The sequence below is a fragment of the Aotus nancymaae genome, unplaced genomic scaffold (genome assembly GCF_030222135.1).
Source record: "Aotus nancymaae isolate 86718 unplaced genomic scaffold, 86718_ANA_hifiasm-v0.15.2.pri h1tg000089l, whole genome shotgun sequence".
In the NCBI taxonomy this organism is placed as follows: Eukaryota; Metazoa; Chordata; class Mammalia; order Primates; family Aotidae; genus Aotus; species Aotus nancymaae.
In genome coordinates, this window is record NW_026988504.1 from 1,446,578 (window position 1) to 1,461,348 (window position 14,771).

General features: G+C 58.0%; 3 protein-coding genes across 6 annotated transcripts; 1 reads left to right on the forward strand and 2 right to left on the reverse strand.

Moving 5' to 3' along the window:
* Window positions 1–753: 753 nt before the first annotated feature.
* On the reverse strand, window positions 754–1,423 carry NPB (neuropeptide B). The gene is made up of 2 exons (XM_021666339.2): window positions 1,145–1,423; window positions 754–1,053 (listed from the first exon to the last, which is right to left on the reverse strand). The coding sequence occupies exons 1-2, from the start codon at window positions 1,385–1,387 to the stop codon at window positions 925–927; spliced, it is 372 nt and encodes a 123-aa protein (XP_021522014.1). The 5' UTR covers window positions 1,388–1,423; the 3' UTR covers window positions 754–924.
* Window positions 1,424–4,177: 2,754 nt separating this feature from the next.
* Window positions 4,178–10,328, reverse strand: ANAPC11 (anaphase promoting complex subunit 11). Of its 4 annotated transcripts, none has more exons than XM_064369236.1 (3): window positions 10,211–10,328; window positions 9,016–9,135; window positions 4,178–4,522 (listed from the first exon to the last, which is right to left on the reverse strand). In XM_064369236.1, exons 2-3 carry the CDS (start codon window positions 9,122–9,124, stop codon window positions 4,377–4,379), a joined length of 255 nt encoding a protein of 84 aa, XP_064225306.1. In that variant the 5' UTR covers window positions 9,125–9,135; window positions 10,211–10,328; the 3' UTR covers window positions 4,178–4,376. The 4 variants fall into 4 exon arrangements, with proteins under 4 accessions (XP_064225306.1, XP_064225305.1, XP_012308144.1 ...); XM_064369235.1 differs by having other exon boundaries at window positions 10,201–10,328; XM_012452721.2 differs by lacking the exon at window positions 10,211–10,328 and adding an exon at window positions 9,637–9,977.
* Window positions 10,329–10,478: 150 nt separating this feature from the next.
* ALYREF (Aly/REF export factor) lies at window positions 10,479–14,277 on the forward strand. The gene is made up of 6 exons (XM_064369722.1): window positions 10,479–10,741; window positions 11,219–11,350; window positions 12,703–12,850; window positions 13,448–13,511; window positions 13,612–13,789; window positions 13,879–14,277. Exons 1-6 carry the CDS (start codon window positions 10,484–10,486, stop codon window positions 13,891–13,893), a joined length of 795 nt encoding a protein of 264 aa, XP_064225792.1. The 5' UTR covers window positions 10,479–10,483; the 3' UTR covers window positions 13,894–14,277.
* Window positions 14,278–14,771: the final 494 nt, after the last annotated feature.

A 14,771-nucleotide genomic window follows, 5' to 3' on the forward strand; every position in this document is an offset into this window, starting at 1 on the left:
CAGGAAGGCAGCGTCTCACCTTGCTCCTAGCCAGGGGCCAAGGTGTGAGAAGTACAGGCAGGCCATCCTGGTCCCACCAGGCCCCCACCTTCAGGAGTGGGGTGGTGCCAATGCTCCCCCTCGACCCCTGGGCTTCGGGGTCCCCTGAGCAGAGGGACCAGCCAGTCCCCCAAGATAGGGGCAGGGGCTGCCTGGGCCCCAGGCTGGCGGAGGGTGGAAAGGCCCCGAGTGTGCTGCCTGGCCTGGCCCTGTTCCCTTAGCAGCACTGGAGGTCAGGGCCCACACCGGTGCCCCAGAGACCCAACCACAGAGGGAGAACCCACCCTCAGCTCCGGGGAGGCATGCTCCAGGCCTCCGGGGCCAGGGCTCAGGTCCCCAACGCTTCTTGTCCCTGCCCCCTTGGACCTGGCCTGGCCAGAACGGATGGGGGCAAGAGGAAGGCAGCCAGGGGCTCCAGTCCATGCCCTCACAGATTCGGCTCCCAAGTGTGGGTGCAGAGGAATGGGTGAAGACACTGGGGACCACGCCAGCAGTGGCCCTGCACTTGCCCCCAGGGAGCACCAATGCTAGGTTCGTCTTCACCTTGGGCTGGGGTCCGGGCAGGCATGGGTCCTGGCCAGCTTCACCCGGGGATCTGAAAACCTCTGGGCTGCCCAGGCCAACTTTGCCCTGCTGCCCTCTCCTGCCCAGGTTTGGAGACTTCCAGGCCCGGTACCCCTCGTGGTCCGACTGCCCATCCTCCGGCACCCTCATTCCGAGGCCGCCTTATTTATTTATTTGCCATTAACTGCAGGGTGGGCGGAGTAGGGGAGAGCTGGAGCGCCATCCCGCGCCCGGCGGGGCCCGGAGTCTCCGAGTGGGACGGTGGGGGCGGGGGCGGGGTCCCCAGTGGTGCCAGGCGAGGTCTGGGTCTGGGGTCCGGGCTCAGGCGGCGCGGCAGTCGGCTGCGCGCAGGGACAGGAAGACGTCCGCCTTGCACTGGAAGGTCCCGCGGCCGTCGGGGAGCCGCTCGCACCGCTGCAGGTTCGGGGCAACGTCCTGGACGCACAAGGCCTGGGGCGGGTGGGCGGAGGCTGAGGGGCCGCCGCGCCCCCACCCCTGTCCTGCCGCCGCCCCCCGACAGCTCCTGGCCCACTGGACTCACCAGACTCCGCAGCCTGGGGTGCAGCTCGAGGGAGGCGCCGGCCGGGCCCGGGGGTTGCGCCCCGCTGCGGAGCTGGGAGCGCCGCGCGTACGGGGACCTGCGGAAGCCGGACAGCAGCCCCGCAGCGCGGCCCACAGAGTAGGAGTTGCGCCCCGCCGCTGACTTGTACCACGCGAGGCCGGGCGGCGCCAGCAGCAGGCACAGCGCCAGGGCGGCGGCCGCCAGTGTCACGGGCCGGGCCATGGGGCTGCGGGCGGGCGGGCAGCGGCGTCGGGGCTCAGAGCAGCCACCTCCGGGGCCGCCTTATATCTGCGGAGGGGCGGGGGCGGGCCGAGAGGCCGGGGTGGGCGGGCTGGCTGGGGGTGCAGCGGGCGCGCGCGGAGGGAGGACTCGCACCTCTCCATCCTAGAGGAATCGGCAGCGCGGGTGAGCGCCGGAGGCGCGCAGAGGTCTGGCGCTTGGTGGAAGCCCGACGCCCCCTCAGGCTTCCCACCCACGCCGCTCGCGCCCTCCAGGCCCGGCCTGCGTGGGCCTTAATGGGAGCAGGGGAAGGCCCACGGGCGCCAGCCCTAGGAATCGTCCCCCAGGCGGTCCGCAGTACCCCTGAGGCTGGAGAGGACCGCACAGTGCCCGGGGGACGGTTTCTCCCACCCTAAGGGAGATTCTTGGCCGGAGTTTGGCCCGAGGCATCAGAGTCCACGCGGCTTGCGGGGGCCCTCATTTCTTTCGTGCCCATCAGGGGAGGTTCCACCAGCAGGGCTGCTACTGGCCGGGTCCTCTGGGAGCAGGGCAAGAAGGCCAGGCACTGAACTCAGAAAAGCCGCGAGGCACTGGAGCTCCAGGATTCCTGGCCTAGGATTGGAGGCCCCTCCCTGCCCAGCTCTGCCCCTGCGGCCCGTGGCCTGGAAGCTCCTTCCGCCTACGTGTGCCTGGCACCTTCTTCATTCACGCAGCAGACACGGAGGTCCGGTCGAGCGGAAGGTCAGACAGCTCCCCATCAAGGAAATGGAGCTGGCGGCAGAGCGCAAAGGGCAGTTGCTCCAGGGATGAAGCAGAGAGGCCTGGGGGATGTTTTCAGAGGTCCCCAGAATTCTGCGCCTGTCTGGTGGGGTACACAGGCTGAGGCTCTCGACCTGACAGGACCCCAAAAGGGCCCTGAGCTTTCATAGGGGAGGCAGATGGCGGAGCAATGCAGGAGAGGGAGCAGAGCTGGCCAGGAGAAGCCCCTGCTGCGCCCAGGAATCACAGACTTGGAGGAATCCAGGTGGCTGGGAGGCCAAGAGGCAGGCAGTTGGCCACAGCAGGTTCAGAGTTGTGCCTGCACATCCTGTCATTCAGGAGGAAGCGCCAGGAAGGACAGAAGCAGAGCACATTCCCTAGGAGAAGCTCCATCTCCCAGGAGAAGGTAGGCACTCCAGGAAGGGGGGCAGGCAGGGGCCTGACCCCACCGAGCCTGGGGAACTCGAGCCAGAGAACATCCAGGAAGCTCTGAGGCCACAGACCTCTCACCTGCGTCACTGCAGCCCGTGGGGGTCCCAGCCAGCTGCATCCTGACTCCTCAGTGTTGGCACCCATGCCCAGATCCAGACTTCGGTGCCTGCCCAGCACTGGCCAGATGTAACAGTTTGCAGAGCTGCCAGGAGAAGCTCTGCAGGGCACCAGGCAGGAGTGCTGGCCACTCTCCTGGCAGGTGCCATTCAAGCTCACTGTGCCCTCACCATTTCATGCTCCCCCCAGGTCCTGGTCACATGTCTTCTTTTAGATATGTCCTCAGTACAGGCACTGGCACTGCAGCCCTGACACCTGTTTCTGGGTTCCACGTTTCCCAGGTGTGATGGTGAATAGTGAGTGTCAACTTGATAGGATTGAAGGATGCGAAGTACTGTCCCTGGGTGTGTCCGTGAGGGTGGTGCTAAAGGAGATTCAAATTTGAGTCAGTGGACTGAGAGAAGCAGACGCACCCTCAATCCAGGTGGGCACCATCTTGTCAGCTGCTTGTGGCCAGGATACAAGCAAGCAGAGGAACGTGAAGGACTGGACTGGCCGAGTCCCCTGGCCTCCATTTCTCTTCCATGCTGGGTGCTTCCTGCTCTTGAACGTCGGACCCCAAGTTCTTCAGCTTTTGGACTCTCGGACTCACACCAGTGGTTTGCCAGGGGCTCTCGGGCCTTTGGCCACAGACTGAAGGCTGCGCTGTCGGCTTCCCTGCTTTCGTTTTGGGACTCGGACCAGCTTCCTGGCGCCTCACCTTGTGAGGCTGGCCATTGTGGAACTTCACCTTGTGACTGTGTGAGTCAATCCTCCCAATAAACTCCCTCCCTAGATACGTCTATCCTGTACGTCCTGTCTCTCTAGGGAACTCGGACACAGATTTCTGGTGAGTTCTGGTCTAGTCCCCAGGGTGCTGTGAGGAAGGAAGCAAGTGTCAAGGGGCTCACACTGGGCACGGGGCACTTGCCCTGTGCATGCCAAGGGCTCCCTAGGTTATTGGACACAGCCTGAGACCCTGGGGCTGGGCTGCCGCTCCCCCAGCAGCCCCTCTGCTATTGTGGTGAGCAGAGGCACCCCAAGGAGCCTCCCAGGGCCACCCTTCCCTAGGCAGGGGACCCGCAGACATGTGTGGACATACTTCCCAGTGTCAGGACATCAATCCCTGCACTGCGCGGGGCCCAGACCCAATGAGGAGCTGCCGTCAGTCCCAGTGAGAGAGAAGGGATGGAGAGGACAGACGCCCGCTCAGAGATGGTAGCCTTCAGTCTGGAGGGACCGTGAGCAGCAGCTGCCAGCTGTGCACAACCAGGTCCCTCAGAGCCAGCCTGAGGAAGCGTTTCAGGACCACCACCAGGCTTCCAGCAGGCAAGAGCGTGCCCCAGGCCCTGTCTCATCCTGCTCCTTCTCCTCTCAGAGTTGTGACTCAGGGTTTGATGTGGGCCTTGGCAGTCAGTGTTTCACGGAGATGTTTATTCATGAGTGTTCATATCAAAACACATGGAGACCGCATCAATATGCCGAGAACACAGGCACCGAAAGGCCTCCGGCAAGATTTGAGAAGTTTAATGAGTTTTACTTATTGGATAAAAGTGCCAACGTCGTGATGGAAAAACAAACGAAGCTCCAGCCCTCGTTCCACCTTGTTGCAGCCCAAGAGAACTGTCCCAGCAGTGACTACGGCCATTGGCGCCAGCGTGAGGGGTTGCAGGACGCCACCTCCAGCGAGGGCGAGGCTGGGCCCTCACTCCTTGAACTTCCACTCCTGGCGACACATGGGGCAGTGCTGCTGCACCTGCTGCGCGTGCAGCCACTTGAGGATACAGTGCATGTGGAAGCAGTGGGAGCACTGGCCCCACACCAACGGGCAGTCGTCGCCGGGCACCTTGCCTGCAGGGGGGCGGGGGGGGAAGAGAGGATGGGCGTGACCGGGCTGGACACAGAGCATGTGACAAGTCGGGTAGGGGCGCAGGGAGGGACGCTGGGCAGTGTAGTTTCTCATGTTTCAGAAAAGCCGAAATCAGGAGAGTTACCCAATCAGTCTCCTGACTAGACTGTCCCCAGGCAAAGAGCAGCAATGACCAAGGGACACCGGACAGGAGGTCCCCACCCAGGACAACTGCGGCAGGCACTCATCTTGCTCAGGGGATAGCCAGGGGGCCTCTCTGAGGCAGTGCTATGGGGAGGAGGAGCTCTGGCCTAGCCCACCGTTTCCCCTGTGCTTGAGACTGTGGAAAAAGGGCATTGACTGACCTACAAGCCCTGGGGCCCATCTGCAGACACTTGATCTGTGATGCCAAGAAGGTCATATGAATGGTCAAGGCACCAAGGAGACTCCTATCTGGGTAGTGAACCAGTCTCTTGATCAAGGGCAGGAGGGGTGGGGCCTGGGGACCTAGAAGACTCTTCCTAGACATCCGGGATTGGTGTGCTGCCCGGGCGCTGCAGACAACGTGCTGATGGGCAGCTGTGGATGGGCCCTGCCAGCCGAACAGCACTACATCCATCTCTTTCCCATCTGCTACCTCAAAGGGCTCTGCCTCCCAGGACAGGCACTGGCCCAAACGCCTAGAAATGCTTTCTCCACGGAGAGGGCCTGGCACAGAGAAGGATGCTCATACCACCCACGATCAAGAGAAACAAGCATCCCTGATCTCCAAGAACCTGGAAGACCCCATGGAACAGCTGCAGCCAGCTGAGCACAGCAAGTCCCAGCTCTAGCCCCACAGCAGGGTCAGCCTGGCATCGTGGAGCTGGAGCTCTCGGCTGCCCCAGTCCTGGCAGCACCAGCCCCACAGCAGGGCGGCTCCCAGCCCCGGGAGGACCCACCCATGGGGGCTTTCTAGCCTCAGCACAACTCTGCTTGAAATCACCTCTTTCAAATTAGAGTTGTCGAGGACAGGGGTCTGGGCCACTCTGAGTCCTGGGGGAGGGCTCATTGGGACAAAGGTGCTGCTTCATTCTAGTGTGTCTGCCACGGGAAACTGGCCTGGGGTGTCTGATGAGTCCTCAGTCGCACTGCCCGTCTCCCTGATTGCATTTTTTAAATTAAAATACCTCTCGGCAACATTCATTGTTCCCAAAGTCCTCTGGGATGCGGAATGGATTCATTGTTTACCAGCCTCAGGCTCCCAGGGTCTTTGTTGAACTTAGTCACTCTGAATTTTTCACAGGAGTTCAATTTTAGCAAAAGAAACCTGGGGCTGCTTGTCCTTTATGGAAAGCACATTAGACTTGTCAAACACTGTGCCTTAAAACTGACTCACTAAAGGCCTGGCGGGGTGGCTCACACCTGACATCCCAGCACTCTGGGAGGCCGAGGCGGGCGGGTCACCTGAGGTCAGGAGTTCCAGACCAGTCTGGCCAACATAGTGAAACCCTGTCTCTACTAAAAATACAAAAAAATTAGCCAGGTGTAGTGGTGTACACCTGTAATCCCAGCTACTTGGGAGGCTAAGGCAGGAGAATTGCGTGAACCTGGGAGGCAGAAGTTGCAGTGAGCTGAGATTGGGTCATGACACTCCTATCTGGGTGACAGAGCAAGACTCCACCTCAAAAAAAAAAAAAAAAAAGCCTCTATATCTATATGGCATTCACCTGGCCCCAGGAAAATACGCCTGGTGATTGGGGCAGTGAGAAGGAGCTTCTCAGCACTCCCCATTCCCCACTGTCCTCTGGGGAGTTCCTCCTGTCCTCCCTGGGCAAAGCCCTGGCCCTTGCTTCTGGTTTGCATTCATTTTGGTGTCATGAAAAACCATTTCATTGGTGTAAAACTGCTTTCAACCTAAATGTAATCTAACATCTCCACTTTACAGAATTTACTGGTGACAGAGAGAGAATGCAAAAGACACTATAGCCGGGCGCGGTGGCTCACGCCTGTAATCCCAGCACTTTGGGAGGCCGAGGCGGGTGGATCACGAGGTCAAGAGATCGAGACCATCCTGGTCAACACGGTGAAACCCCTTCTCTACTAAAAATACAAAAAATTAGCTGGGCACGGTGGCGCGTGCCTGTAATCCCAGCTACTCGGGAGGCTGAGGCAGGAGAATTGCCTGAACCCAGGAGGCGGAGGTTGCGGTGAGCCGAGATCGCGCCATTGCACTCCAGCCTGGGTAACAAGAGCGAAACTCTGTCTCAAAAAAAAAAAAAAAAAAAAGACACTGTAAAGAAAAAATGTGATAAGCCTGAAGATAGAGCACCCTGCAAGGAAACATACCACATTTTTAAAAGAGTCAAATGTCTTGAAAAAGTTAAAGTTGGATAGAGGAGGGGGTTAGTAGATTACAGGGCTAAGAAATGGATTAATGTTGAAAAGTTGAGTCCTGGCCGGGTGTGGTGGTTCACGCCTGTAATCCCAACACTTTGGGAGGCCAAGGCAGATCACCTGAGGTCAGGAGTTTAAGGCCAGCCTGGCCAACATGGCGAAGCCCCATCTCTACTAAAAATACAAAAATTATCCCGGTGTGGTGTAATCCCAGCTACTCGGGAGGCTGAGGCAGGAGAACTGCTTGAACCTGAGAGGTGGAGGTTGTAAATTCACACCACTGCCTGGCCAACAGAGCGAGACTCCATCTCAAATAAATAAATAAATTAATTAAAATAAATAAAGTTGAGCCCTGGGCCGGGCACAGTCCCTCACACCTGTAATCCCAGCACTCTGGGAGGCCGACGCAGGCATATTGTGAGGTCAGGAGTTCGAGACTAACCTGACCAACATGGTGAAACCCCATCTCTACTAAAAATACAAAAATTAGCCAGGTGTGGTAGCACATGCCTGTAATCCCAGCTACTCAGAAGGCTGAGGAAGGAGAATTGCTTGAACCCAGGAGGCAGAGGTCGCAGTGAGCCAAGATCACGCCATTGCACTCCAGCTGGGCGACAGAGCAAGACGTTGTCTCAAAAAAAATAAAATAAAATAAAAGCCGAGCCCTGGCTCAAGCCACTCAACCATAAAAAAGACATTTGGGGACAGCTGGTGGAACAAGGAGCAGGAATGACTGTGAAACTGCCAGATGTACAAGAGTGGTGGGTAAAAAGACATGTGGCTGAAGTGTGGGGGAAGAGGCATCAGATTTAAAATTTTAAATCATTAGGCACAAAAAATAAAGCTAATATGGAAACATGATTTGCTGTTTTTCAATATGCTGGAAAGGGAATGCCCTTATTCCATTCAACTTTTTTTTTTTTGAGATAGAGTCTTGCTCTGTTGCCCAGACTGGAGTGCAGTGGTGCGATCTTGGCGCACACCAACCTCCACCTCCCAGGTTCAAGTGATTCTTCTGCCTCAGCCTGGAGTAGCTGGGATTACAGGCACCCACCAACATGCCCGGCTAATATTTTTGTATTTTCAATAGAGACAGGGTTTTGCTATGTTGACCAGGCTGGTCTCAAACTCCTGGCCTGAAGCAATCCACCCACTGGCCTCCTCAAGCACTGGGATTACAGGCGTGAGCCATCAGGCCCAGCCTATGCCACTCAATTTTGAGACCTTTCAAGTAAAAAGTTTAAACTAATCTCTTTTTTTTTTTTTTTAAGACGGAGTTTCACTCTCGTTACCCAGGCTGGAGTGCAATGGTGCGATCTCGGCTCACCGCAACCTCTGCCTCCCGAGTTCAGGCAATTCTCCTGCCTCAGCCCCCCGAGTAGCTGGGATTACAGGCACACGCCACCCTGCCCAGCTAATTTTTTGTAATTTTAGTAGAGACGGGGTTTCACCATGTTGACCAGGATGGTCTCGATCTCTTGACCTCGTGATCCACCCGCCTCGGCCTCCCAAAGTGCTGGGATTACAGGCGTGAGCCGCCGCGCCCCGCCCCCGGAAGTGCTGGGATTACAGGCGTGAGCCACCGCGCCCGGCCAACTAATCTCTTTTTAATGCCATGTATTTCACGGCTGAGTTTCATCTTATCAAATGCAGTGACAGGATCTTTATACAGACCTGGGTTCCAACCACCTGGCTTTTTTTCTATCAACTTTTCTTCAAGAAATGAAAATGAAAATGTGGGGCCAGGCGCATTGGCTCACACCTGTAATCCCAGCACTTTGGCAGGCCAAAGCGGGCAGATCACCTGAAGCTGGAAGTTTGAGACCAGCCTGACCAACATGGAGAAACATCGTCTCTACTAAAAACACAAAATTAGAAGAGTTTGGTGGTGCACGCTGGTAATCCCAGCTACTTGGGAGGCAGAGGCAGGAGAACCCCCTGAACCTGGGAGGTAGAGGTTGCAGCAAGCCAAGATTGCGCCATTGTACTCCAGCCTGGGAAACAAGAGCAAAACTCCGTCTCAAAAAAAAAAAAAGGAAAATGTGGGGATTTCCTGCAAGTATATTTAACAGGAGCCACCGAGGCTAGTCCAGAGGCAGACAGCGGAAGGGACACTCACAGTCGGGGCAGCAGCCATTAAACGCCATCCTGCAGATGCCACAGTTCTCATCGTTGGCCACCCAGAGCCAAGTGGCCACGCCGTTCCAGCACTTAATCTTCACCTTCATGGCAGCAGAGCCTGTAGCGGAAGGGAAGAGGATGACAGGCTAAATTTAGTCTGCAGAGCTAGAAGATTGAGGCACCAAAACAGGAATAAGCCTGGCACAGTGTAGTCCCAGCTACTCAGGGGGCCAAGGCAGGAGGATTACTCCAGCCCAGGAGTTCGAACCCAGCCCAGGAACATCGTGAGCCCTGTTTCTATTTTATTTTTCTTTTCTTTTTGAGACGGAGTCTTGCTCTGCCGTGTAGGCTGGAGTGCAATGGCGCACTCTCGGCTCACTGCAATCTCCGCCTCCCGGGTTCAAGCCGGCCTCCCAAGTAGCTGGGATTACAGAGGCGCAGCACCACGCCCGGCTAATTTTTGTATTTACAGTAGAGACGAGGTTTCACTATATTGGTCTGGCTGGTCTCAAACCCCTGAATTCATGATCCGCCCACCTCGGCCTCCCAAAGTGCTGGGATTACAGACGTGAGTCATCGCGCCCGGCCCGACTAACTTTTTTAAGAGACTGGGTCTCACTATGTTGCTCGGCTGGCCTCACTGAGCTCAAGCAATCCTTCCACCTCGGCCTCCCAAGCAGCTGGGATTACAAGTGTGCAACGCCACGCCCGACTTCCGACTTTTTAATTTAGATATGGAGGTCTCACTACGTTGCCCCAGCTGGCCTCAAACTCCCAGGGTGAAGCCATCCTCTTGCCTCGGCCTCCCAAAGAGCTGGGAGCACAGGCGTGAGCCCCGCGCCGGGCCCGTACGAAAACTTGTAAAGGATATGACTGGCAAAATCTGAGACTGGAGACTTCGAGGTTGCAGGTGGAGACCAAAAACACGGCTCAAAAACCAAAAACCAACCCGCAGCAGTCTGCGCCGCCCGCCGCCCGCCGAGGCCGCGCCCGCAGGATCCCGCCGCGAGCCAAGCGCACAGCCCTCGGGCGGGCGCGGAAACAGGGACCCCCAGAGGCTCCCGGACACCCGCCGCGCCCGCAGCGCCCCCAGCCCTAGCGGACCGGCCGGGGCAGGCGGGGAGGGAGGGGCGCGCAGGCCCCGCCCCCAACGGTCGCCGCCCAACCCCCTGCGCCCTCGCACCTTCGCCAACCTAATCACGCACGGCCCTGCCCGCCCTTCCGTTGGCAGCGCTGACGTCCGCGCGGGAAGGTATAAAAACGACCACAGTCACGGCCCGGCTCCCTCAGCAGCGCCCGCCGAGTCCCGCGCGGCAGTGCGCACGCGCTTCCCCGCCTCTCCCCGTCCCGCGCGCGCAGCCGTCCGCAGGCGGCCAATCAGCAGCCGCTCCGAGGCCGTAGCGCCGGAAGGCCTCGCGCGGCGTCGGAGGTGACGTGCTGGCGTGCTGACGCGCGGGCTCCAGCCGATGCCCGATTCCGCGCCCGCCATGGCCGACAAAATGGACATGTCTCTGGACGACATCATTAAACTGAACCGGAGCCAGCGAGGAGGCCGCGGTGGGGGCCGGGGCCGCGGCCGGGTCGGCTCCCAGGGCGGCCGCGGCGGTGGGGCGCAGGCCGCCGCGCGAGTGAATCGAGGCGGCGGGCCCATCCGGAACCGGCCGGCCATCGCCCGCGGCGCGGCCGGCGGAGGCGGCAGGAACCGACCGGCGCCCTACAGCAGGGTGAGTGCGGAGGCCGGCCACGCCGGAGGGCAGGAGGGGGCAAGCCAGGGCGGCGGGCGGCGAGGGCCGAGCCCGGCCGCCGGATAGGGCTGGTGGAACGGCCGCGCGGAGGTCCGGAGGGTGCGTGCGGGCGGGCGCGTAGCGGGTGGTGGGCGGGGGCGAGGTCGTTCCTTCGGGGCCCGGCCCGGGAGGCTGAGACCCTTTTCAACTCTTTGTTCCGGCCGCCGGGACCTCGTGGCGGCGGCAGCGGAGGGGTCGCTGGGCGCGGCAACAGCGGCGGGAAGTTAGTGGAAGGGAACTGAAGTTGTGCTGCCGCGGCGGGACCGTGCGGCCTCGTGCTGGGGCTGCTTGCGGCGGCCGCATCTCCGTCGGATCCTCTCAGGCCGGGAAGAGGAAGGGTCCGGGGTCGCCGCGAGGGCCGGGAAAGCCCCGGACTGAGACTCACGGGTCTGCTGTCGTTGTGGTTTTTTTCTTCAGCCAAAGCAGCTCCCCGACAAGTGGCAGCATGACCTTTTCGACAGCGGCTTCGGGGGTGGTGCTGGCGTGGAGACGGGTGGGAAGCTGCTGGTGTCCAATCTGGATTTTGGAGTGTCCGACGCCGATATTCAGGTGAGAGACTGGGGCTTCTCGGTGCGCCGTTCGCCCTGCACAGGACGGATCATGCTTTGGGGGATGTGGCCCTGAGTCCCCTGCCCGCCTTGGCAAAGGGAGCCCTCCCAGCTCTGAAGGGCTGCAGGGCAGACCTAGCGCTAGTAAAGCCAGGGTCGGTCCGCAGGCAGGTGCGAGCCGGGCCGAGCCTGAGGATCTGCTGCTCTGAGTCTGGAGATGGGTTCTGTGAGTGAAAATCCTCTGCCAGGGCTTTCCGTTTCTAACAGAGACAAAGACTGATCAAATGTGAGTGCTTCTTGGCTGTTAGACTCAGCACTTGCTCTTTAAATTTTGTGCCTGTTGTAGTGGGTTCATGTGACAAAAAGAATCTTCCTTATGTACCTTGTAAAGCAGAGGGAGCCTGTGTGTTTTTCTGGCTCTGTTTGACTTGAGTACTGTCTCAAAAAGACCTTGTAACTTGTGGTTTTATCACTTCCCACCCCCGTGTCCTGTCAGCGACATGATTCTCAAACCCACTGAAGCTTTTCTTTTTTAAAAAAAAGAAAAATTGAATCCCAACGGCATTTAAGCTTGTTTCTGGTTAAGAAATGACTTTTCGGGAATCAGTTTTGGAGATGGCTGGGCAGGGTTCAGTTGTCCACAGCCTAGCCATTTGCCTTGGGAGGACAGAGTAGGGCCAGTGAGCACTCACAGTGTCTCAACACTTTTTTTAAGGTGGTTTCTAGCATCCACTGGAAACCGCTTTTGGTGAACTCCACTTCCCGCTGTGTGCCTGCGGCCGGAGTATCCCCACACTCTGGGTTCCCTCTCCAACTCCCAGCCTGCCTGAGGTCAGGGCAGTTTCCATGGCAGCGCTTGACTTCAGACTTTGCCGCAGGCTTGAGTAGGAGGAGAGGGAAAGGTGAGCCAGAATCTGCCTTTGGGGGAGGGGCTGGGGTCAGGGTTCCCAAGTCAACAGGCCCTTCAAGCTGGTCTGATATCGGACCAGTTCCCTTGCTCTTGATCTTGGCCTTTACAGTTTCTTGGAACAGCCCTTGGGTGTGTTGTAAATTTTCCTTTGTTGAAGAGGATAGTGGCTTAATTTTGTGCCCCTTTCTAGTGGGCTTTGCGACTTCCTCTACCTGCATCGTGGTACACCTGTCAGGTCCCCTCAATGGCAGGAGCCCTCAGACCCAGGCGCTCTTGGAAGTTGCTGTCCCTCCTGCCCTGCCCTTCCCTCATTTCCCATTACCACTGCCCTGCCTCCCAGGGAACCACCCCCAAAACAGCTCACGCTTCCAGGGCCTGTCCCTGGGCCACCAGAAGGAGCACGGTTTTGTTGCTCTTCTGACAACTGCTCTTTGCAACTCCAGGAACTCTTCGCTGAATTTGGAACACTGAAGAAGGCAGCTGTGCACTACGACCGCTCTGGCCGCAGCTTAGGAACAGCAGATGTACACTTTGAGCGGAAGGCAGACGCCCTGAAAGCCATGAAGCAGTATAACGGTGTCCCTCTGGATGGTGAGTGTGGGCGGGGGGACCCACGCTGACTGTGGGGCTTGTGGAGTTTGGGGCTGGCACCTGTCCAGGTAGGAATATGGGGTACCCCTGTGGCTGAGGACACTTTGCATTTGCCCCTTTGTCTCTCTCTTCCATCTGCCACCTCTCATGCTGCCCCACACATCTGGACCAACCTCTTGTGAACCCCCATCCAGCAAGCTACATCCCTCCCCTCCTTCAGCTCCTTCCGGAAGATTCACTTCTGTGAAGCCTTCTCAGAACCGCCATAGTACACCTCTGAGTGCGGGGCTGTAGTCGTAAAGACAAAGGTACCGGTTCTTCTTCGTCAGGTCACCCACACCTCTCCACCCACGAGCACCCCGACACCTCAGCAAGCAGCCCACCTAGTCTGGACTGAGAAGGAGTGAGGAGGTGTTGGTGGGGTTGCTTCCTTGCCATTTTGTTCTCCCACCACTATCTCCAGGCCATTTCCCTTGTCGGGGGCATTTGAGACACACAGAGGCCCTTTCCAGTGTTTGCATGGAGACCAGGGTGTGGTGCCAGCTGGGTTGGTTTCAGAGCCTCTCAGAACGTGTCCTTTTGTATTCTTTGTCGCAGGCCGCCCCATGAACATTCAGCTTGTCACGTCACAGATCGATACACAGCGGAGACCTACACAGAGGTGACTTTCGGGGCCTCTAGGGAAGGGATTGGCCTGGGGTGTGGCTGCATCGCCCTTGGGGTCTTTCCAGGTGTGCGAACAGTTCCATTTTCCTTGCTAGCGTAAACAGAGGCGGCATGACTAGAAACCGTGGCGCTGGAGGCTTTGGTGGCGGCGGAGGCACCCGGAGAGGCACCCGTGGAGGCGCCCGGGGAAGAGGCAGAGGCGCTGGCAGGAATTCGAAGCAGCAGCTTTCGGCAGAGGAGCTGGACGCCCAGCTGGACGCCTATAATGCGAGAGTGAGTCCGGGAGAGCCGGCTGGGGGCCTGGGCAGAGCCCCAGCGGGGAGCAGGCCCCTGAGCGCGAGCTGCTTTCTCCTCTGTTTCAGATGGACACCAGTTAAACAGACCGGCAAATCCGTGTGGACAGGACCCAGGCGTCTCCTCTTGCTCCCTGGTTGGGGAGCGGTGGCTGGGGCTGTGCGGCCAATAATGGATTTGTTTCTTTTATGTTTTAAAATAGGATTTAAAAACTCATGTAAAGGCTTTTTTTTTCTTTTTTTTTTCTTTTTTTTTTTTTTATTTCTGAAACAGACCTGTTTTGTACCGAGTTATTTTTGGGATAAATTTTACTGGTTGCTGTTGTGGAGAAGGTGGCGTTTCCACCTTTTCCATAATAAAATAGAAATGTGTGTAGAACTGGAAATGTTTGGTTTGTCCCACTGTTGGAGTCCAAGCCTGGGCCAGGACTTTGGTGTCTGTCCAGCTGGGAGGAGGGGGACCCTGAGTAGAGGATAGAGGGAGAAGCCCCATCTGGTGTTGGAAACCTAAAGCTGGTGCGCGTTTCGGAGTGGGGTTCCCGGCTCCTGGAGGGCCAAGGCTGCCTCATGCTGTTTCCTGCCTCTCTAACTCACCAGGTGGGAGGACACCTTTGCCGGGAGCCACCTGTTGACCCTTGTGCCTGTACCTCCAGGTGAGGGGAGGTCGGGTGGGGTGGGCTGCCCTGTGTGCCGCCCACAGCCAGAACGTCGCCGGGCTGTTCCTTTCCTTTCTGTACTCCGGTTTTCAGAGAAAGATGCATTCAGCAGTTTTTGACTTTGTAGTGTAATTCTTTTGTTTTTCTAGGCCTTTTTTTTTTTTTAACTTTGCCACATAACAAGGCACGAGGATACTCTCTCAGTTGTGTATTTGATGAAATAGCTGGTGGAAGCTGAGCGGCACAACATCTGATACCTGTAATCCCAGCACTTTGGGAGGCCAAGGCGGGAGGATCTCTTGAGCC

Coding starts and splice junctions, on each gene's coding strand:
- NPB (XM_021666339.2), bottom strand. CDS start 1,387: ATGGCCCGGCCCGTGACACTGGCGGCCGCCGCCCTGGCGCTGTGCCTG. Junction 1,054..1,144: donor ACCCCAGGCTGCGGAGTCTG/GTGAGTCCAGTG, acceptor CACCCGCCCCAG/GCCTTGTGCGTCCAGGACGT.
- ANAPC11 (XM_064369236.1), bottom strand. CDS start 9,124: ATGAAGGTGAAGATTAAGTGCTGGAACGGCGTGGCCACTTGGCTCTGG. Junction 4,523..9,015: donor TAATGGCTGCTGCCCCGACT/GTGAGTGTCCCT, acceptor GCCCCCCTGCAG/GCAAGGTGCCCGGCGACGAC.
- ALYREF (XM_064369722.1), top strand. CDS start 10,484: ATGCCCGATTCCGCGCCCGCCATGGCCGACAAAATGGACATGTCTCTG. Junction 11,351..12,702: donor TGTCCGACGCCGATATTCAG/GTGAGAGACTGG, acceptor TTGCAACTCCAG/GAACTCTTCGCTGAATTTGG. Junction 12,851..13,447: donor TAACGGTGTCCCTCTGGATG/GTGAGTGTGGGC, acceptor TCTTTGTCGCAG/GCCGCCCCATGAACATTCAG.